Source organism: Trachurus trachurus (genome assembly GCF_905171665.1).
Source record: "Trachurus trachurus genome assembly, chromosome: 14".
NCBI classification, from domain to species: domain Eukaryota; kingdom Metazoa; phylum Chordata; class Actinopteri; order Carangiformes; family Carangidae; genus Trachurus; species Trachurus trachurus.
Genome location: NC_139903.1, coordinates 5,173,004 through 5,197,269, shown reverse-complemented (window position 1 = coordinate 5,197,269; position 24,266 = coordinate 5,173,004). Strand labels below are relative to the sequence as shown.

The following is a 24,266-nucleotide window of genomic DNA, read 5'->3' as shown; positions in this document are numbered from 1 at the left end:
TCAGCATCTGCAAAATGTCTATCAAAGATTATTGATCATATTAATCATCTGCCAGATGTTTGTATCATTATGAATATAATTTAGACGATTTATTGTTTATTCTGCTCTCTTTTAAAGTGTGTATTGAAGTGTTGTTACTTGGTCACAACTTTAGGGAACAGGTGTGAAAACATATTGTATATAATTGTAAATAACAATAATTGTACGTAATACAAATAAATAACTTCTCAGTCACCATTTGAACAGCAAACATCTCATTCTTTATAAAAATCGCTCACACAAATCAATTGCTTTAATATGTTTCTTTTCCACATTACTGCTAAATGTAAGGCCTGGTTTTTCTTTTCCTCAATAAAAGAAACAATCACAGCTATCTAAGTCAACATACATTTCACTTACCATGAGTGTGACACTGTGTGAGGAGTGCGGCCATCAGTGTGCAAATCTTTCCAAAACACACCCTGAACTAATTCCTTAAATGTAGCGCTGGCTGCCAAACCACAGGCCAGATGACCACTAGTCATCTCACTAGTTAGTTGCATGAACTGGACGATTTCCCCAAGTTGGTTCAATTCAAAATTAATTGCGGGGGGTCACAGAGATGTAACTACAGTTGACATCTCATTTGTTTTTTCTAGTATCGTGAAAAAGAAAACAGCACATTCACATCAAGGAGCCACCTTTGTCTTTATTATTCAAATGGTTTTGATTAATACAGACTCTGTTGTTCAGAGGGAGTCAGTGAGTTGATGTGGATGAACACTCCATCATCTGTCAATCATATACACCAAGCTGGGTAACTGCATAAGAAGGGTTTTGCTTAAAAGTTACACAGGACGAAGAAACCTTGTGTAAAAGTCGCCTGATGGGGCTTCATTTGTAATTTAAAAAAAAAAATTGAAAAGAAAAAAAACAAACAAAAAAAAACATCTGTAGTGTGAAATCTTTTTTCATCTTTTGACATATGATACATTTCTTTAGATTTACAAAAGTGCAAACAGATCATGTTCAGATCTCCTAAATATATAATAAGCCATGGCATGTGGGATTCAAACAGCCGCATCTGAAGTAGCACATTTTTTAGTCTTGGACCTCGGTGCCGTCGGTCGGCTACACAGGTACAGGATGAGGAATTTAAACATCACTGTTGTTTTTACATAAGTGGGAGAGATTTTCAATACAAGTCCTCAGCAATGAATATTGTAATGAGTATGGCACACACCTTTTGGCCCATCCAGAGACACACCCACATTAGTTTTTTTGCTTAAAAATGCTTAAATAGGTCTTTGTGTGGATATACAATGTGCACTGCTGTGTAGCCCCCCCAGTCTCCCACCCGCCCCCCTTTCCTCATTCATGCTGTTATCGGTTGAAGGTCATATATCGTCATGGCAATACTGGACTTGACTGTACAAGGGTCGAGGGTCGGAGTTTACAGGAAGTAGTCTGGGGTGCGACGAGTGACGTGCGGCTCCCCTCTGCGAGGCGCTGGGTCAAACTGCAAGCTGGGTTGGAAAAATAGAACAATTATTTTCAAGTCTTACATAATTTTTGTGTTCTTGATCCGTGTTAACCGTCTGTATTTTGTATATTTGACGCTTATTTTTACTTACTACTTTTTTTTTTGTTATTGTACAGCACTTAGGTTAGCGCTGTTGTTTTTAAATGTGCTTTATAAATAAATTTGTATTGTATATCCCAAGTGGGGCTGCAACTTACAATTATTTTCGTTATAGAAACGATTAATCGATTCGTTTTTTGGTAAAAAAAATTGTTTAAAAATGTTGAATAATATCAATCAGTGTTTCCCAAACCACAAGGTGACGTCCTCAAATGTCTTGTTTTGTCCACAAACCAAAGAGAAACTCAGTTTATTGTGATAAGGAATAAAGGAACCAGAAATATTCACATTTAAGAAGCTGAAATCAGTTTGGACTCAGTTTGGTTTTTCTTAAAACTGATTATTCGATTATCAAAATAGTTGACGATTAATTTAATAATCAATTATTGTTGTAGCTCTAATCTTAAGTATAATACATATTGGCATTTATATATTTTGCAAGTAATTAGAGTTTAGCAAAGGCTGCAGCTTTATTTCATGAGAAAAAAAAAGACTCATTCTTTAGCTTTTAGCTATTAAGAGCATGCAATAAATAATCATAATACACTTTACACAGCAGGCAATGCATACTTACAATGAGTATTTGAGGGTGTCATCTAATTCCATGATAGCTGCCTGGTTGCCACAGCGATAGCAGTAGTTGGGAGCACTGAATATTGTCACCACGTTCCTCTCATGGCACCAGTTGTAACCCTGGGGAGAGCAGATGTATTATTCACTGGAGATGTATAATTCAGGGGGGAAAAAAAGTGCCACTGTAATGCACTATAATCTAAAGTGCACTTGAACTCAGCATGACACAGCTAGATGGTGGTGCAACTGTTGTCATTTCGTTTTCCTGCAGCAGTGGGAGCAGTTGTCCAAGTCTATATACTGTGACGGCCGCCTGCTCACATAACCAACAGTCATGCAGGCGTTTATAATAAACAACCACGGTGACTTTTCTAATCAATCAGCCACTGTGGCCAGTTGACATAGATTGGTAACCCTTTAAATTACAATGCAGGCCGTTAAGTACGTCATAATGTCTAGAAATAGCCTAGAAGCAACGCTAAATTTCATAGTAATGTCGAGAAATAAAGCCAAGGAACAACGATTGATTGCGTAGAAATAGCCCAGAAATAATGGTCAATTGGACCGAGGACTTGGTGGAGAAAAATTCGGGCCTTTCCCAAAAAAATCTAATCATGAAAAGCATGTGTAATCTTTTGCTTTTGTGAAAAACATGACATTACTATGAAATTGACTGTTATTTCTAGGCTATTTCTTGACATTTCTACGCAATTAATTTGATATTTCTCTGCTATTTCTTGACATTATCATGTAATTAACAACCTGTTAATTAAAGGGTCACCCATAAACCTAGTTTCCTATCCCAGACTCAGTGCAACTGGACTGACAACAAGATTAAACGCACCTCCATAACCAGCTGGTGGGCACGGGACACCAGTGTGAGGCGGTTGGCGTGGTTGAACGTCTCCGAGATGTCCTGACCGAACGTGTAGCCGGCTCCTCGAGGAGAGATGCCCCAGCCGCCGCGGTCGTCTGGGTCTGACCACAGCAGGTCGCACATGGGACCCTGAGAGGAAGAGGAGGCAGAGAGGAAGAAGACACAGGAAGAGGTGCTTTTAATGAACTGGTTATAATCAAGTGATGACAGTTATCTTCAAATCCTTCTGCTTTGATAATAGCAGACATATCTAAGTATTATCTTTACCTCGTGTGGCACTTCCTGTAAACGGTCCAGTGCTCTAATGTGATCCAATGTATCTATGGACGGTGACAGGCCGCCATGAAGGCAGAAAATCTGGAGGGAGAAGAAAAAGAAGAACGTTTTAAAAACCAGTTAAGTCACTGTTCAGTCCCTGCACAAGAGTGAATCTATCTTTATAAGAGTGGAACCAGCCCACATGTCTCCTCACCTGAGAGTCTACCAAGGCAGTGAGGGGGAGGTAATCGAACAGGTCTGTGAAGTACTTCCAAACATTGGCGTTACCATATTTCCTTAGGCACTCGTCATAGAAGCCGTACACTTGTGTGATCTGTCTGCTCTCGTGGTTTCCTCTGAGGATTGTGATGCGCTCCCGGAAGCGTACCTGAAACACCAGCACACAGCAGAGAGGGGTGTTGGTTTTTGTTTTGTTTTTTCCTCCTGGAGAGACTTGTTACATTACGATTCTGGAGTAGGGATGTCACGATTACTTGATTTTATAATTAACTGCGGTATTAAACACCACAATTTTTTTTTAATCGTAAAGGTTCCTAAATACGTCACTCAGGGATGCAAACGGGTCAGGACCAAAAAAGAGAGGAATTTCCGGGGGGGGGGGTGCTCACCATTAACAAATAAGTACATTACAATATCACGGAAAGTCTATTTCCAGTAGTTCAACCCCAACCAAGTACATATAGATGGACATAGTTTTCAGAAGGCCAACATTTCTATATTAAAAATGCTTAAAATAAAAATAAAAAACCTAATAAATGCTTAGGTAATAAATAATAAATAAAAAAAATATTTCCATTTTGGAGATAGTGATTTTTAGGTCTTCACTGAATGTTAGTCATAATTATTACTATTAAAATAAACTGAAGAAATAAAGACATGGGATTTAACATCCCATTCAGTGTGTAATGGACATATAGGCCTATATAATGTGTTAGTTTCACTTTAATTGAACACATTCTACATCGCGGAGGTGACGTCTTTAAGGCTTCCTTCACCTCTGAAACGGGGCAGAGCTCCGTGGAAACATCTGCCTGACACAACAACGTAGGGAACCGTGCATGTCCGCGGCGCACAGCTCCACATGCACGGGGGGGGGGGGGTGGGGGGGGAGTTCAAGTGCACTGTTATCAGTATAATCAGAGACAACCATGAATGAGTTCGCCTCAGTTTCACGTGATTGTCACTGTCAGCCTGTTAGAAAAACATTTTACTGACCCCAGCTGAGACGCTGAGACGCTGAGACCCCCCCCCCCCCCCCCCCCCCCCCCCCCCCCCCCCCCCCCCCCCAAAAAAAACAAAAACTCTTCGGATCTGAACGATTCACACAAGTCACCTAATTGGTCATGAAAAAAGCGAGTTTCGCTTTTCAGCGCGCTGTTTGCATCCATGGTCACTTGACAACAAAGATAATGTTGGAACCATGTCGGCAGATTAACACAACGCGAAAGGAACGAAAACAAAGTTACACAACAACCGCGTGTGTAACTTTGTTTTCGTTCTGTGCGAGTTGCAGACAGAGACGTGTGCGAGTGGTAAAGTTTGGCAGAGGAAGTCGATTCCCTCCAAACAAACGTATTAAGTAGAGGACGGCTCATCAGCCTGTTAAACAAGGAGGAAATACGTCTGATATGTATCACCACCTGCATGACCCCCACCCGGCTTTGTATGCCAAAGTAAAGGTAATTTAACCCAGTTACTGTGTATTTATTACATTAAAGTCAATTTACCTAACGTAACTCTGAATTGGTAGGAATTTAAAATGTTAGTGTGTCATTTGAAAGAAAAAAAACCTTTTGAATACTTCAAACAATTCCTCTGAAGGGTTAATAATTGGTCCGGTATAAATAGAAACTTTAAATATTTTGTTTATATAATTCGTAATTGATATATTTGATTTTACACATTCACAGTGTTGTAAATTATTTAATATAATAATCATCATAATTGGGATAATTTCTCTGACAATAATCATACCAAGAAAATCTGTAATCGTGACATCCTTATTCTAGAGCAAGACTAATCTTTAATCTTTAATTCGTCACTCACCTTAAGTGCTACTAGTAAAGTGACGGTTTCTACGGAGTAGTACCCTCTGTCCACGTAGTCGCCCATGAACAAATAGTTTGTGTCTGGAGATTTCCCTCCGATTTTGAACAGCTCCATGAGGTCGTGGAACTGGCCGTGGACGTCGCCGCACACCGTCACCGGACATCTCACCTCCTGGACGTTTGACTCCTTGGTGAGGATCTCTTTTGCCTGAAGAAACAAAACAAAACACACCATTAGTTGAAAAAAAAAATAGAAGATATGAAGTAGTCACTGCCATTTTTACTTTTATAACATTTTCCCCTACTTTATGTAACGTGTGCTACTTCACTGCATTGTGCTCATTCAGATGCAGCAGCGTCCGTGTGACCCTGCATCGTAATCACATGCTCCATACACTGTAATTTTCTATCTCGCTCTTTGTTCTCCATCTTTATTTCAGGGAACAGACAATTTCCTGTCTCTTCGCCTCTTCGCACAATTTCCACATCAGCCTGCAGAGGGGTCTACATTAAGATGCTGCGCAGTGATTACAACACAACCCCACCCCCCCCCCCCCCCCCCACATCACCACCATAATCTCTCCAAGTAAATAAGCCCCTGTCTGTCTGTGTGTGTCTAGTTTCCTGTGGGCCTGCTCTGCAGCACTTGGAAGGAAAGATCTGGTTGCACTGCAACATCTGAAAATCAATCAGCGTGATGCTCCTAAAGCCGAAGAGTGGAGAGCGGTGGTGAACAGGCGCTGGTGTTTCTGGATGAAACGCTTGGTTTATTTCTTCCCGAGGAGTGAGCTACAGCTGGGAGAGTCGGGCCCTGCTCGAAAAAAAAAAAGTCAATTTGAACTAAAAAGAAGAGTATGACTCAGTGCTTGGCCTGCAGCAGAGGTAGTGTTTTTGTTTGTTTTAGAGGAAACACTTGGTAACTGCTGTCAGCTGATTCAATTGCAATCGAGAGATAGTCACAACACTGATGGGGCGCTGAAAATATGGAGAGGATTTTCTTCTGCAGGTCAGCTGATCAGGATAAAAATAGGCCACATGGCGTCATTTGGCTTTGTTAAAAAAAAAAAGGGCCACCTGTGTGTGAGCAGTGACAGATTCTCATCGTTTCAAACAGGCAGCTCTGGGCTCAGTGGGAGGGAGTTGGTTCCTGTTCCAACGCTCTTATCAGAAAAATGCCAGGATGTGTGGCCCACATGCAGCCACACGGCATCGTCACAGAGCACAGAGCGTTGACGTGGTGTTACTCAGCCGACCATCCATCCACACTCCACACACCCACGATGAGACGACAGGAGAGACGGTGTGGGAAATAAGTTGAGGAGCAAACGACAGCTTTCTCATTTTTAAATTCGCTACAGCCTGAGTCCTGACAGACCTGTTATTACGCTAATACATCCCCCGTCCCCGTCATGCTTTAGAGAAGCGTTCTTTCCGACAGTTGTGCCTTATTTTGTACATGATTGTGTCTATTTTTATTCCTCTCTCACCCCCACAACTCTGATTTAAAGATGTGCACCCTCATGCTGGCAACACTACCAACTCACTGTCGCTAGTTTTATCGCTTCTTTGGAAAAGAAATCCTTAGTGCAGAGCTCTGGTAGCTGATGTCACCATGTGATAAATAATCCACTCCAGCTTTTCCAGGACATTTGACTGTTTTTTCTTCTTATTTTCCATGACTGGAAAATTAGTCAGCCATTTTCCAGGTTTTCCAGGACGTGTGGTGGGAACCCTGGTTTACGATTCAAAAGGTGAAGAGGGTTGATTTCTCTTGCATTTAAAAAGAAAAGCAAGTGTTATCTTAATCATTTTCAATAAGCTGCTGACTCATGATTGTGCAGCCAAAGTTAAAAATAGGGGAAACCTTTAAAAAGTACTTATACTAAATCTGGAGACCCACAACAAGGCCTATTCCTGGAATCAGTGCATCTTGGCAGGCTGGTCTGACCGGACCGAGAGGGGGGGGGGGGGGGGGGTCGGTCAGCTGGATGAGCTCTTTTAAGAAGCTTGGGAGCGAAACAAAGCTCCGAGGTGAATGACCACCACCAGATATCAGCGACTTCCTGAGCTGGGGGGGGGGGGGGGCGACCACACCAGCTGTTTGTACTGATTCTAGAGAAAAGGTCACTGTCCATCCACAATAGGCCGGAGCCAGAGAGAGTAGGGAGGTTGTTGTGTTCACTCAGTGTGCTTCATATAATTGTTATCAACAGAACGGACTCGTTGAACGCCACCGTCCATCTCAACGTTTTCACAACATTGACCCATTTGGAAAAAAAAACAACACAACAAAACAAACGTGCCACCGGGTGAAGAGGGACAGAGCGTTGACATTGACCGAGTGCTCGCACGCCTGCAGCAGATGGGACAGAGAGAGAGAGAGAGAGAGACAGACCCACAGTGACCTGGACAGGGCTGCAGCGGCTGCACAACGCTGACCTATATTACACACGCACACGTACACACACATACGTAGGCTACACACCCTCCACGTGCCCACACCACCATGTGGCAGGAGGCCGCTCAAACGCTCCAGATGACAGATTGACCAGGGCGACAAACTCTAAAGCAATCGAGCCGCTAATCCAGGGAGAATATTCTACATGCCTGCGTTAAGAGTGGAACGGAAATATATTTTTCTAACCCCCCGCACCACCACCCCCCATCCCTCTTTTCATTTCATCCCCTCCTCATTACTTTGAGTGAGATGAGAGGAAATGAACAAACACAGGCAGTCAGGCAAAATCCACATGAAGTGGGCCAGGTCAGTCTGTCTGAGGTCGCTCCTTCCTGCTCACTGTTGGACACTTTGAACTGACGTCATTAAATATAACTTGTTGAACTTGTTGGGCTGCAACTAACGATTACCGGTACTTTCATTATCAATTAATCGATTAGTTGTTTGGTCAATAAAATGTTGACAAATGTCAATCAGTGTTTCCCAAACCACAAGGCGACGTCCTCAAATGTCTTGTTTTGTCCACAAACCAAAGAGAAACTCAGTTTATTGTCATGAAGGAACAAAGAAACCAGAAATATTCACATTTAAAGGGACAACGAGGAGTTTTGGAAAAGCGAAGCGTTTTCACACTACATTTATGAGCCTCCGCGTGCACCGTAAAATTCTTTTGACCGGCGCAAGACGGACTCATGTTTTCATTCATCAAGAATTAAAGTCAGAGGTTCAAAGAGGATCACATACCGTCGTAGTTCCGACCATAAACGGCGATTCAGCTGCGTTTTTCTCATGACTCGTTGCGAAACCGAAAGTAAAAAACGCTGGTCGGCTCGACCAGCATCTCCGCCACCACTAATAATAACAAAATAACGATAGAGACAGAACGATATATTTATCGAAAATGGGCCCATTAACAAGTGTGGGTAGCGGAGATTCATCCACATTAACGTGAGACTTTTTTATAACCGAATAGAAACTCCTCGTTGTCCCTTTAAGAAGCTGAAATCAGAGAATTTGGACTTTTTTTCTTTAAAAAAAAAAACCCTACTCAAACCGATTATTGGATTATCAAAATAGTTGACTATGAATTAAATAATCGATTCTTATGAAATAACGATTAATTATTGCAGCTCTAAAAGAATGCATTCATCACCCATGAACTATCCACTTCGCCCCATTTCAAACAAATCTATATTGCTTTAGGTCAAATATAAAGAAACTTCTGTGATCCATATCCATTTGAAAAACAGATAAAGGGGGAAAAAATATATATAAATATAACAGGCGCTGGATTTAAACAGAAGTACAGCAGCCCAATCAAAGACAATAAACTTCAAGTGCCACCTCCTCCACTGCTGCTAATTCATTTTGAACATCCTCTAAAAGTCCCTTTGCCAGTGCATGACACAGTATCCGGCCTGCAGCTCTGTAACCCTACACCGACTGTGTGAGTAATATATTCAGTGACACATTAGACATCACCTCTGTGTCCTAAATTGGCTCAAATGATTATAACTTGCTTAATATGCACTTTGCATGAGGCAAGCACACTGGCAACTTGGTCTTATAAATGACTGAGTGACTATTGATTTTCATTTCCATCCAGTTTTCCAGCTCATCTTTAATGAAAACCCTGCAGTGCATAAATAAACTTATTCATACTGTTACACATTCTTGTAAAAAATACAGCGATTTAATCCATTTTCCATAAAACATAAAACTGAATTAAGATCTATGATATGAATTATTACAACTGATGTAATGTGATGTCTTTTTACCTCACTATCCAAGCTTTAGATTTAGTGATTACCTCATAGCTCAAGTATGTGAAAGAGCCATTTATTCATGAGGCAGCATGTCACATCTGATGCCTTTGATAGCGGTCCAGCAGCGGCGAATTAAAAAGATGAGTGTAGATGTGACGTAAGCGCCTCGCCCTCAGTGCTGTGTAGCAGAAGAGACCTCGGAGCGGCTGCAGGGAGGAACCCTCGGCCCAGATTACAGCCGCCGCCGGCCGAGACATTAGACGCCACACAGTCAACAAACTGCTTAGTCGAGTGCTGAGAAGTGAAGTCAGCATCCCCCCCCACCCCCGCCCCACCCCACCGCCACCGGCTGCCGCAATATAATCCCATTAAAGTGAGATAACACAGCCAAAGGTTCTGGTGTAGACAACTTAGGTCAAATAAAGCTTAACAACTGGGCAAAACTACGACCACAAGCGATGACCTCACTCAATACGTTCAGGTTAAGCGTCTTCCCCCGACGGCGGCGCTGTAATCAGTGTGTAACATCAGCACCACAACAGTGTCGGTGTTTGTCAGCTTTTCTACTGCGAGTTTTGTCAACAACAACGACATTTTAATCAGCGTCAGACATTTTGCCTGAGTTGTTGATGAGGATCACTCTGCTGCTGCTGCTGCTGCTGCTGCTGCTGCTGCTGCATACTAATTGTTGCTCACTAAAGTAAAATAGTGACATCAGTAAAAAAACAAACCTTTTTTTTTTCTCCTTTACATTTTCAGCCCAGAGAAGCTGCATCAAACTGGTTTCAACACAGACAAACGGTCAAACAACACTTCACTTTTCCAAGTCGGCCAACTATCACCACCACATGACCTAAGGATTACATCACGCTGACACACATCAGATGATGACATATGATATTTATGTTGTGTGAAATCAGGATTTTCTATTTTCTATTCATGACTGTGACATTTCTGCCTTTTGTATAATGTCTCTGTGTATTTATATATCCGACTGTCCTCTGTGTACAGAACTCTGTGTCCCCCACTTGAAGATGATTTACCTAACACAAGACGAGACAAATGAATTGGATCCAGCCTGAGTGGTTACTAGTAAACGGCGCCTCGTGAGGCAAAGTATCAAATGAACAAAGACATAAACAACAAGGGTTTGACCCTGAAAAGAAGGAAACAACGTCTGAAGGGTTATGCAACTCTCAGAAGGTTGATTTTTTGCATAAGAGAGAGGATAAGTCTGTGTGAAGCCAATGTTTTTTTCTTACATCTGATTAAATTTACTCTCTGTAATTGGCGAGGACATAAAACCCATTTCCAGCGAACAGAGCATCGTCTGCAGTCGCCTAATTTAAACCTGTCCACCAGATCAAACACTATCACCCGATCAAACGGATGACGTCGTCAGACACGACTCTGTACGTGAGCAATATATTTGCAAAACACATCTAGAGCCTTGAGGGAGAGGGAGAGAGACACTGCAATGCTGAAACTGGAAAATATTCTGCACCGATTCTGATTAACGGGGACAAAGCTTATAGGTTTTCCGTCGTCTCTGCTACTGCTGCTGCTGCTGCTGCTGCTGTTCTCTGGACCTCAGACAGGAACTCTGGTACGTTCTGCCTTTTTCTGGAGACGGCTGGAAAGAAGGAGTCGAGAGAAGAAAAAAAAAAAAAAAAAAAAGGAAAAGCAAGCACATCTCATTCCTCCACACCCCCATACATCCCAAAAACAGAGCCAGCCGTTCTCTGAGTCACAATGAACAGTGTTATCCTGAGTCACACACTCTGATCCCCCTTAGCAACAAAAAAGCTTTGATGGTGTTTAGTGATGCAACGCACAATCAATCATAACCCCTGCTATTTTTACACCAGGGGAGGGAGGATGTTGTGTAGGTACACTCTGCTCAAGATATTAAAGGAATTCACAGAGGGGGGGCGGACAGATGAACGCAGGTAGACAGTAGCTGGGTTCATATCAGCTGTGACAATGATCCAGCCTCAGGGTGAGGAAGCTGTGTTGTTGCAGCTTTCCTTCTTCCTCTCGACTACTTTTATGGCATCGCAGCTGCATTTAAGAGGGAACAGTGGAGAGCCAGAGGAAAGAAAAACACTATATAACTTGTGTAGCTTGTTGACTCACTGTGTTTCTTTTTTTTTTTTTCCCCCATCGTATTTATATCTAATAACTGCTCACAAAGACAGATGTGTGTGTGGCCAAACGAAGGGCTGCCCACAGGCTTCACTAGTTTAACTTCTTGGGCACACACAGGGCAGCCACAGCATGGACCACCACCCTCAAACTTCAGCCTCACCCTCACCCTGGCCTAGTTTGGGGTTTCAACCCATGGCGAGAAATATTGTTGAATAATGCATTTTAAAAACTAGTGGGAAACTGGATGTAGCAAAGCTGAAGGGAAGAGAGAAAACAGGGATTAACGAGCCACTTGAGAATAGCGTGCCCTTAACCTTCAGTGAACAGCGCTCAGTCCAAACATGGTAGCGTGTCTAGTTTTTGTGTCCTTCTAAGAGCTGGGAGGGAATATACTGTAGCTGCTGCTGCACTATAGAATGATAAACCATTACAGCTGAAAACATCTGTCCAAATAAAGTATCTGTTATCAGGGGTTTAATTAACTGCAAATCTGAGCTGACAGAAAACAGGAAACAAATTCATCATTAGCAGCACCGGTGACCATTACATAAAGCTGCAAAACAGAAACATATAGCCTAGGTTTTAATGATTTGCTACAAAAAATAAAGAATTACATAAAGATCCAGGGAAAAGAAAGATCTGAAATCTTCCTTTAAGCCCATGTATCTAGAGCTGGGGGTGTCAGCGGGTGGTCTGAGCAGAGAGGATATTCAGGAATGACTGGCATTAAGCTCCAGCTCAGACCAGAGAAGTCTGCAGAGTCAGCTGGCCACATACCAGCCGGAGGAGGAGCAGAGCAGAAATATCATGGTTGACTGATAATATAAGAATCATCTTGTATTCACTGTGTAGTTTATATAGGCCTAGTCTTGAATAACTAGAAAAGTTAAACTAAATAAAAGTTCAACCATCCCATCCACCATGATGTGTTGACAACAACTATGTGACCACACAGGAACCAGAAGTAAAGTCCATCCGTTACAAAAGCAGCATTAAGTGAGTAAAACCAGAAACCAGAGCAGAGGTTTATTAGGGGGTCGCAGGTAATGTTTGCCACTCATGTGATCTCATCTCATCTCATCTTTGGACCATTAAGTCATGTAAAAGTTTGAAAATTGACTAAATTATGGCCTAGTAAACAAGCTGACCTCACTGTTTAAATGCCTTTGGAGGTAAATGAGAAGCTAGATGAGGAACAGAGGTCAGTGGTTGAGCTGCAACTCTCTTGGAAAATGCAGAGTAATCATACGTAATATTCACGTGAATATGTGATAAAGCACCTTTATCTCAGTTGTACAGCTGTTCATCACTCTGCGGTTTTAAATCGCCTCTCATTATATAGGGACATATAACTTTAGGACAGGCCACGAGACTAACTGTTGTTTACTAGGAGCACACCCCAGAAGTCGACTTGCAAAGCAAATATTAACATTTCCTTTTAATTCATGATCCTCACACACATTGGCCTGCCACCTGTAATGACAAATACCAGATTCTTTGAGTCGCCCCTTCACATTTCACCAGTGTATCGCCCCTTTTAACCACATATCTGTTTGCATACAGACATCATGGGATGAAACGTACAGTGATAAATGAGCAGTCAGTGACTACACAATGCTAAGTGGAGTTTAACAGCTACACGAGGCTAAAAGAGATGCTACAGGTCACAGTGACAGTGGCAGTAAATGAGGTATGTGACTTGAATTCACAGTATGTCCGGCTGAGGCTGACCCTGTCTGGGCTAACTGCCTGGAGACCCCTCACTAACCGACAACGAGTGAGTGGTTTTAATTAAAAACATACAGACACATTTAACAGACAAACAGTCCACATGTGCTAAAGCTAAGCGTTCGTTATGATTGTCAAATAAACGCACAGCGCAGTGAAATGTGGCTTCACATTAGGCGCCATTTTGAAGAATGTCTGGAAGGCGGCGGTAAGAAGGAGGAGGAGGGAGAAGGAGAAGACGTTGGTGACAGTTACTCAGGTTCATTTTTTGGGGCTTTTTAATGTCTTACCTTTTCACATAGTGACTTCACTTGTCCCTCCGACAGTTGTTTGCACTCGTTGAGCTGCTCGATCCACAGATCAAGTTCTTTCGTAAACGCCTTTTCGTCCATGTCTGTTGTGTGTTTTTCTTCGGGGTTTTGTCCGCAGTTTTGTTTCTTTGGTTATTTTTAGTTAGTTAGTTAGTTTTGTTTTTCGTTGGTTCGTTGGTTGTCGACTCCCTCGGCTCGGGGCGGTCGGGTCAGTTCCAGAGCTCAGCTCTCACGCTGCGGCCGCAGAAGGTGCTGGTTGCTCTCTGATGGTTAGAAGACGCATGGACCTCGGGCTGCCAGGTCGCTATGATTTGACTGAATTGAATCCGAGGAGAGGGAGGGAAGAGGGGGGAGTGACGTCACGTCAGTTTGTGATGGATCCACCCTGGAAAACGAGCGCGTGGTGTCGAGCTCGAGCCGGCTCGACAGGAAGCCTTGCACTTCCGGTTCTTACCTTCTAAATAAAAGCACGACTGTTCAGTCCAATACGGTAATGCATGTTCAAAGGCGTATAAGATATTACAATAGTTATATCCTTCTTGAAATTAAATATTAATTCATTTTTTCCCTTAAATTTTCAGTCAGAGGCGGGGCTCCAGACATTTTGCTCCCAATATTTGACAGTGCAAGTTTTTTCATCTTCTTCTGCATGTTATGTGTAGCCAGTAAATTTGCTTCTTTTTTTCAAAACACTGATGAAATGTGCAAGGGGCGACTCAAAGAATCTGAGATCTGTCATTACAGGTTTTATTTGTTTTATTTGTTAGGATAAAACAAATGCATGAGGTCAGTGGTTGAGCTGCAACTCTCTTGGAAAATGCAGAGTAATCATACGTAATATTCACGTGAATATGTGATAAAGCACCTTTATCTCGGTTGTACAGCTGTTCATCACTCTGCTCGCCTCTCATTATGTAGGGACAACTTTAGGACAGGCCACGAGACTAACTGTTGTTTACTAGGAGCACACCCCAGAAGTCGACTTGCAAAGCAAATATTAACATTTCCTTTTAATTCAGGTGTCAGGCCAATGTGTGTGAGGATCATGAATAAAAAGGAAATGTAAATATTTGCTTTGCAAGTCAACAGTGTGCACCCCTACATTTTCTGCTTGCTCTCCTTAAGTCTGCTTCTAGTAATAAATGTCGGTCTGGAGCCCTGAGAGGGGTTCATTTTTTGAAAATGTCATAATCTACACAAAATCTTCGGGGGAACTAAGAACTGCACATGCACGATCGAGTAACACCTGTCTATTTAAGAATAAAATACATTTGTTTCACCACTGATAGGCCCATATCATTAGTAGTAGGCCTAGTAGTAGTATTTGTTGTTGTTTTCATTAGCCTATTACTAATTGTTATTATTATGATAGCAGGCTTAGTACAGTGTTTGTCACAGTGGGTCTGAGTAATGTATTTGCCTGTTTCTTTCTTTGTTGTTTCTTTGTGGTTATTTTAACCCTTTCCTTTTAACTTAAAGATGTGTCAATGTGTTTTTTGAATGCAAAGTGCAAAGTGTAATGGTTTTTAGAGGAAATTGGCAGAGTTTTTCCTCTAAAAAGAAAAATAATTTTCCATATATCTGACAGTTCGGACTGGGATATGAAATAACAATAACTACTTGCTAAAAGACCTTGTTTAAAACTTTTTCTCAGTGTGACTGCCCTCACATCCGGTCGCTCTGGCTGATTGTGTCCAGCTTGACGCACCAGCTCAGCGCCGCTCGGCACAAATAGCCACCGGAGAGCAATAACGGCAGCTCTGCGATTGGCTGAGCGCGCTGCTTCCTCTGCAGTATGATTGGCCCACAGTTTAACAGAGAAGTTACTAACACACACCAGAGAGAATAACATCACCGCTCCCTGTAAGCATGTTGTGAATTTTATGGTTTGGCCATGATGTCACTGTTTTATGTAGCCAAGCCCACAATAGGTAAACAAACCCGTGATACCCGATAGTCCACATTATTTTAGCCATGTACGCGCAGTTTATAGGATATTCAATAAATAGAGATTAGCAGCTCTTGTGTAGTATTTTTGTTTTGAAGCCTGTAGCTTCAGCCCACACAAAATAATGATCCCACATAGAGCCATGTTCAAAGCCCATAATATGTAGTCCTTATCATTGTTCTGGGTGACAAGTTCCTTCAGACCCCAAATACACTCCCCTGTTAATATTCACTTGCACCCAAAATACATGGCTCAAAAACCGTTTGTGGAAAATGATTTTTTTTAAAGTAAAAATGAAATGTGATTGTCCCTTTTCAATAGGGATCATCAGACTGACAGCAACTGACTGGGACTATATAGACAGACAGACACACACACACTGTCAGTTTCATTCTTTATTCTCTTGTAATAAAAGCTGATATATTGCTATCACATGATGTAAACTCAGGCAGGCCTCGCTTGTTAAACAAGAAACACACCTCTTTAAAATCTCAGTAAAACTCATGCAGCAGTGTTATCAGATATTAAACAGAGCTTTGAAAAAAAAACATTAAAAAAAAAAAACCTTTTTGTCAGCACTTTGTCTGAATCTTTCCACTGGAGATTCCCTCCAGCCTCAGATTGTGATTCGGTGTTTCAAAGTTCCTTTATTTTTTTCATCAGCCTCCTCCAGGGGAAATAGATGCATCGACAATAATTTCCCTTTGTCTGGACTCTGTGATGCCAACAGGATACACATGTCTGAAGCTGCAGAGGGAGTATCACAGGTACAGTCTGTTCTCTCTGAGGAAAATATTTTGTACCTTAGCTCAGCATACTGTGTGACCCACCCTTATAATTATTACTGTATTATTAGGAATGATTCACAAGTGAACTATCCACAGTAGGATACAGTCATTAACCTCTTAACCTACGAAATCAAACAATATCATTTACAATCTACGAACTCTGGCTAATCTATCAATAATGTGCAGTGAACTGTAAAATCTTAATTTCAATTGAAGCAGAGTTGTTTAAAACTCTGAATGTGACTCACTGGTTAAAGTTTGTTGCCTGCTTTCTTTATAAAAACAGGGCTGAACAGTTGGCATGCCCCTATAGACAGCTGACTCCAAGAAATAACCCCTCATAAAACCACAAACTGTCCTTTTTATGCTGTGCTTTACAAAAAACAAGACATAACATGTCAGCCAGTAAATATCTGCTGTTCCCAGACTTCGTGCAGACATGAGAGAGGTATTGATCTCATCTTTCTCTTGGCAAGAAGGCAAACAAGCCTGGTTGTTCCCAAACAAAAAGTCAACCACCGCCACCACCATGGTGAATAACCTCCACCCCCACCAGCAGCAGTCGCAGTAATGTGCGCACTTTACGTTTTCACAAGTTCCTGCACAGTGGTGAACACCGTCACAAAGACTTTACAGCTGCAGTCGGTCATTCATCAGCGAGCTCCTCACAAAGTTTTCAGCCTTTTAAAAATTCCAGCCTGAACTGAAAGAAAATGAAGACACAGCAGGACCAACAAATCAGACACTGTTGTTCCATTAGTTTGCATGCTTAGTGAGCTGTTTTACTGTGTGTTAGCAACACGGCACCGTAACTCAGAGGGAGGGACCAGTGCCAGAGTGTCAGTGATGATATAGGTCGAGGTCGACGGAGGCCACAGGTGTCAACAGTCTATTTATTATGTTTTATTGTGTCTTTGTTCTTTAATATTTTGCCTTTTAAGTGTGTTTTATGGTTTTTTACTTTACTGTACAGCACTTTGGAAACCTTTGTTTATTTAAAATTGTGCTTTATAAATTAAATGGATTGGATTGGATTGAACAAAACAAAACTGAACAACAATGCAGCGCAGTGAGAATACATCAATCTGACTTCAGTTTCCTCTCTGTATGTGTGACTCTAGTGTGTCTAGTGTGCGAGGTCGACACCAACCCAGCTGCAATATACCTGCAGCTCTATTGGACCCACTGTTCAAAATGCAAAACCTCCATCTCTCTGCACACATCAAACAAAAAGCAGTGATCAAAGGCCAAATCTGCTCTTCCTTTTTGTGTGTGTGTGGTTCGCTGACGCACTGAGACACAACGGGACACGGTGAGGCCTATCACGTTAATTAATAATCATCATGTCTTAAATGAAACCTGTTAGGTTCCTTTTGTAAACAGGATGAAACGCAAGGCGAGATGAAAGACGGTTAAAAGTGGTGGAGGCAATATGCTCAAATTAAACGGGGGGTGGGTGGTTTTCATGTTTCGCTGTTGGCACACGACTCGAGACTAGAGTGACGGGTCACTTTTACTGATTACTTACAGGAAAGTGCTCTCATCTTCTCATCAAGCATTAGGTAAAAAAAAAAAGACAACTACCTTCAAAACTGATTTGTTTCTGCATAATGCATCAATTTATCAGTCAGTCAAACTTTATTTGTACGGCACCTTTCAAACATGACTGAGCAAGGAAGCTGACAACAAAAAACAGATTTAAAAGGCTAAAACTACATTTGGCCAAGATGAAAAAAATATCATGAGAAAATAAATTATAAAGGAGCAGATGAAATACATAAAATACAATAATATATTGGTTAAAGCGAATAGAATCAGTTGAGGGTGTAATGTAATGCTGTAATGTTGGATCTCTCAATAAATCCAAAAAACAAATTAAAATGTGTCCTGAGCAGTGTTGGGAACGTTACTTTTAAAAAGTAATTAGTTATAGTTACTAATTACTTCTCCCAAAAAGTAACTGAGTTAGTAACTCCACTCCAAGAAAGAGCACACGATTGGTCAAAAACTACAAATCCCACAATTATCTGGCCTCAACAATAAAGTGTAAGTAAGGGAGAGTGGAGCTGTAGGTGAAAAGAGGAAACAACGCCACGTCTGGTCCTGTTCTATGTTGTTCGTTCACACCGTCACCGTTTATTCGTTACGTCCGCGGTGTAAAAGGCCGTGACGCAAAAACGCGATTAGGCGCGAGACGCAATTAGGCGCGAGACGCGGTAGACGCGACTTTTTTTTTTTTTGCGACAATACACCCGATTGTTTTATGGCGACGGGACCTTCGCGTCTTCGTCCTTTTCATCGTGTTTGGTGGGAAGACCCACGAGGGGCTTCCCACCAAACACGAGGAACGCTTTTTTTTCGCTCGAGTTTATACGCGCGACCAAACGCGAGATACGCGAGAAATGCGATTTATCGCTCGTTTTGACTTTGTGTAAATTCGCGTCTTCACGAGCCCGCCCATTTTCACTACAACAACAACAACATTTCTGCTCTCACCAACCATGGTTGAGGTCACAACGCTGCTGTAGCTGCTCTGGAAGAGTTCCAGCTGATGAGCTACAGAGACTTTAGAGTCAAGAGGAGCAGTGCGTCGCTGTGTCGGACTGTTTGGATTTAATGAAGAAGCTGCACAGAGTCAGGTGAGCAGAAGCTCAGGACAAACACTTCGCTCCGGGACATAATGTAGCTACACCTCACATGTTCTTGTCTTTTACCTCAGGGAGATTAAAGTAGTGTCTGTTTCCACTTTCCCTCCGATCTCGGCAGCTTCCCTCTGCTAGTCTGTGTGTGTGAGGCTAAACTGCGTGCGTGTGTGGTTTGTGTACAAACTGAACACTGCCTCTGATTGGCTTAGCATGAAACCTTACTCTGCCTCAACCAATCAGCATCACTTATGCGGTTGTCTCGTCCCTCCCTCCTCCCCCCTCCCCTCACCAAAGGAGAGGAGGAAAAAACAACAACAGTTTAGCAGCTTCTGTGTCTGAGATGAGATGAGCCAAGTCGGAGGACAACGGCTTCAAAGTAGTTTGTAACGCGCCTCATTTAATTGTCGGTAACGGTAACGGCGTTGTAACGGTGGAAATAGTAATTAGTTAGATTACTCGTTACTGAAAAAGATAACGCCGTTAGTAACGCCGTTTATTTTAACGCCGTTATTCCCATCACTGGTCCTGAGCCTCTTCTGTAACAACAAACCATCTAATCATCCAGACTTTTGAGAACTCTCTCCTCACGATCGAAAATCTCTTGTGTGAAAATAACAATTTCTCTGCTTTGCACAGACTTGAAACTAAATCATCAGCTGCAAAGAAAAGACAAAACCCAAACAGTGTTCCTCTCCTCTCTCTCCTCTCCATCACAGTTATCAGTTCCACATCATTCTCATCTTTATCTGCTCCTTTGTCATGTTTGTGTCCCTTTTTTTTTTCAAATCTGGATCATGTTGTTTTCCACACTTCACTCCAAAGCCCTGTGACTCCTGATAAGCCCTCATTTCATCAAGTGTATAAAGTCTCATGAAGTGTGACCCTGTGGCCTATTTTAGATCGTGATAATCATCCTCTGGGTCGTTGTTTTCCACATTAACATCTCATCGATCATTTTGGAAACGAGCTCATCCGGCGCTGTCTCTTGTTGTAGCTGTGGTGAAGCGGACTGGGCACTTTTCCAACCTGGCAGACTGCAGCAGCTTGTTCACCCTTCTCATGTGACCAGCCTACCTTTATTTACTTCATCTCTGGCAGGTTTGGTGCCAAAACCTATATCTTATTCTTTTAAAATCTTTTATCTACAGTATCTTTTTGTATTTCTTTGTTTCTGTTATATCAATGCCTTGATGCCTTTTATTCACACTTTGAATTCCCTTGCTGTTGAAAGGTGCAATAGAAATAAACTTGTCTTGCCTTGCTTTGCAATTAAAACACAAAACAAGGAGCCTTAAAACTTTCTCCTGTGAGATATTTTCTTTCTCTAAAGATTGATATTAAGATTATTCCCTACTCTATGTGCAAAGTGCATTGAACAGTATTTTTCCTCCTTTTATCCCTATTACCTCTTTTCATATGAAAAGAGTTTTTTAACAGACAGATTACACAGTTGCTTGGCTTTCATCGGTTCGCCCCAAATAGCTGCAGTGTTGACAGAGTGTCCTGAGTTGTTCCCTCTGTGTGTGGAATTGATGGCATGATGACCATCAGTGCATTAGGAGGCAGGGGGCGGAGGGGCGGAGGGGGGGGACAATAGCAGGAAAACAATTGAAGAGCTTAATCCAAAAGTAAAATATCTCTTCTGAGCTGCACTGTGGCAGGTCGGAGCCACCATGAGCTCCCACACGTCATTAAGGATCCACCAGGTTACATGATGCTTTTATCACCACCTGTCAAATGACCACAATTCATCACAAGGCTTAAGCCTCTGGTGTTGTTGTGGCTGCATGATTGTAAAAGCTATTTGGATACCTGCTGGTGCTGCTGGTGCTGCTGCTGCTGATGGTGAACATCTAAATTTAAATTCCCTGTGTGTGCCAAGGAGGTTTGGACAAGAGCCCTTTTAATTCCAGGCGAGCAGATGCAGAATGCATGTTTGATGCTGATGCCAAGCTATCGGGTCGGCCGAACACTCTTGTAAACAACTCCACCAGAGACATGTGTCTGTCTGTGAAGCGACAAAGATGATGATGATGATAAAGAGATCATGATAAATGGCTTGTTGTGAGAAGTAGGATACTGATACTGATACTGATACTGTGTGCGATATCACAGGAGATAAAGAAGAGGCACGTCCAAACACTGGAGGCGGGTGGGACACTGTGCATCCACTAAACACTTGGTTGTGTAACAACAGCTTATCAGGCACACATAACATTACATCAATGGTGCGCTGTGAAGTCATGTGATGATCCGAATAAAGAAAAGGCGACAGACACATTAACTGGGAATAAGGAGTTTTAGAAATGCATCACTTCAGATAAATGCGAGGTATTAAATACATAAAGAAAAATAAATGTGGTGCATTTATTGTGCATACTAACATGTAGGCTACTGTGGCACATAAAAACTTTTTATATTTAGAAATCTTATTGTCACTCTTGTCATTGTCATCATTTAGTTTTAGTTGTTACAGATTTCAGTTTTCCTTCATCTATCTTGTTGTATCTGTCTGTTGGATTGATTTTCTTTTGTGTTTGGGACTAAATATAGAGATACAGATATAAAACTGAAAAAAAGAAAGTAAGAAAGAAAAAAAGAAAAAAGCAAGAGAGAGCAACAACCTCTACCTCACCCCTCTTTCTCTTTCCGCCAATTAGCATCCACTATTGTGTCTCCAGGATACCTGAAACCATGACAACAGCAGGTTTCTCTTCCCATCTGAGATCTTGAGTGTCATCTGCTGTTGACAGAGAGGAAGTGCAGGCTGCTCGCGCTCACTCATTTAGTCGTCTAATGGGGAAATCCACATTGTTCACAGTGTTATCAGTGTTTCTGTTCAATGAAAACACACCGGTAACAAAATATTAGTATTTTTTTAACCTTAATCTCATGCGTGGATGTGGTCCTGCAATGTCATTATAACTGATGTTTCTGTTAGAGGGGATGAAGACCATGAAATGCAATTGAAAGCCAGTGAATTTGACACTTTTGTTAGAGGCAAGTCAGGAGTGTTCAAGCCCAAAGCCTCTGAGTTACATCTCTGAAAGTACGAGTTCAGTACATTAGTGAAGAAACAGGGACCCTGAGCTCAGCTTTTCTTCCTCGGACTACTGTGTATTCACATTAAATTAGGTTTAAATCATTTCTGCTTGAGAAGCGCTGAGTTCAAAACAAATTCCCCTATGCACACTGCAGATACTGCATATTTCAGCCACCACTTTGGCCCTGAGTCGGCCTTTTTGGAGATTTCAGCATTGTAGAAGCCGAGATAACCATTTTTCAGTTTTCCAAAGAAGGAGCTTTCAGACTTTTTTTTTTATTATTATCTCACCTCTTCAAAATCCATTCCCAGTCTGTCTCGTCTTGTCCTGTTTTGTTCATGTCATGGACACCTTGTCTTTTTCCAGAATGATCTGCTGTTATATAACAAAGCCTTAAGTGTGACTTGATTTAAAAACAAAAGAGATTGACAAAGGGCAACAAGGGTGCAACCTGCACGGGTGGTATTTATGGTCTGGTGCTATGACATGTATTTCTTTGTGTGTGTGGTGTGGTGTGTTAACCTTTATCTGCCACCACCCTGGGTTGGGTTCAGCTCCTTTGTTTTCATTTCTCTCTGTTAGCTGCATACTATATAAATGTATTGCCAAGAAATGCCCTCATGTTGCATCAGTGATGACGACTGAGCTGCAACTCTCAGTAACACACAGTGGATGATTTCTGTTTGGTCTTGTGCATCTTCAAAGTTTCACACATCCCCTAATTATTATACAGGCTGTGGGGAAGTTTTATAATAGCAATAAGGAGCACTCTGTTGCCCCATTAGATACAGCCCAGTGATAATTTAGCTTCAATCATCCCTCTGTCTGTTTCCCTATGAAGCAACACATCTGTATCTGTTCTACTCATCCTTCCCCATATACATATTTTTTATCAACACAAACACTATACAACAGATGAGAAGGACATTTGTCCTTTTTCATCAGGGTATTTGACAGATCTCACCCTCAGCAATGTTTCACTATTTAGACTTGTTTGACAGAGACCATGAGGCCTGAGTGGACAAAATGGAAATGTGGAGAAGTGTGTTTATGCCGGCAGTGGAGTTCAGGGACACTACCATTGTAAAGAGGTGCTGAAGTGGTTTTTCCTCTGCTTGTGATGATGTTATTATGTTAGTCACTCCAAACCCAACCCATGTCCTGCTTGACAAAGTTTCAAAGTCCCTTACTCCATGTCCAATGGTTAAAGGAACTCATGTCTTCTTGTCCAATAAAAGCTTTTTACAAGCTGCCTAAAAGCCCATTAACTCCTCTTTATATAAATCCTCTATTCATTATTTACTTTATTCAACCTATAGTCCTCAAACAAGTTTTTTATTATTATTTATATTTACTAATAATGTTACACTCAAACTGTACTAAGCCTTTCCAGGATGAACGATTTGCTATAGTGCAGTTGTTCCCAACCATTTTTGGCTCGTGACCCCATTTTGATTTCTGGCGATCCTGCGCCGTCAATCAAGATGTGCCAGCTCAGATATTTTTATATGCTGCATTTTATTTAAACTCGATTTATATCTGAGAATGTGAAAGTTTAGAATACAGTTGTGTGTACAGAAATGGCCGTTTGTCCTGTTTGTCGCGCCGAGTTGTCACGAGCTGCAACACGAGTTTACCCGAGTAATCGAAACGAATTTGATTGGTCGTTATCGAGCGGGCGGGATATTCAAAGCTTGGGGCGAGCCCGAGCTCCGTGTGTGTGTGTTGTCTCAGACGTTTGAATGACGGATGACGGATCCAATATCAGTGGCTGATGAATCGTGTACAGGCTGACGTATAATCCGTGCGCCTGCATTATCCAATGGGGGAAAAAAAATACACACTTTCATCCCGGATTTACTCAAAAATAGAATTTTGCACAAAGTTTGGCCTACATCGTCTGAAAGATGAGTTATCACATTAATTGTATGATCCAGAGTGGGCTCAAATTCAGTTTTCTTTTCTGTACACCTTTAAGATTGTGCATGGTGGTTCAATCATAAAGAATAATCAGTTAAAAAATATTTTTATC

At 41.8% G+C, this 24,266-nt stretch overlaps 1 protein-coding gene across 1 annotated transcript; it reads right to left on the bottom strand.

Moving 5' to 3' along the window:
• Nucleotides 1-681: 681 nt before the first annotated feature.
• Nucleotides 682-14,108, bottom strand: ppp2cab (protein phosphatase 2 catalytic subunit alpha b). The gene is made up of 7 exons (XM_083987232.1): nt 13,789-14,108; nt 5,397-5,606; nt 3,544-3,717; nt 3,339-3,428; nt 3,039-3,200; nt 2,196-2,314; nt 682-1,505 (listed from the first exon to the last, which is right to left on the bottom strand). The coding sequence occupies exons 1-7, from the start codon at nt 13,888-13,890 to the stop codon at nt 1,433-1,435; spliced, it is 930 nt and encodes a 309-aa protein (XP_083843358.1). The 5' UTR covers nt 13,891-14,108; the 3' UTR covers nt 682-1,432.
• Between the last annotated feature and the right edge of the window lie 10,158 nt (nt 14,109-24,266).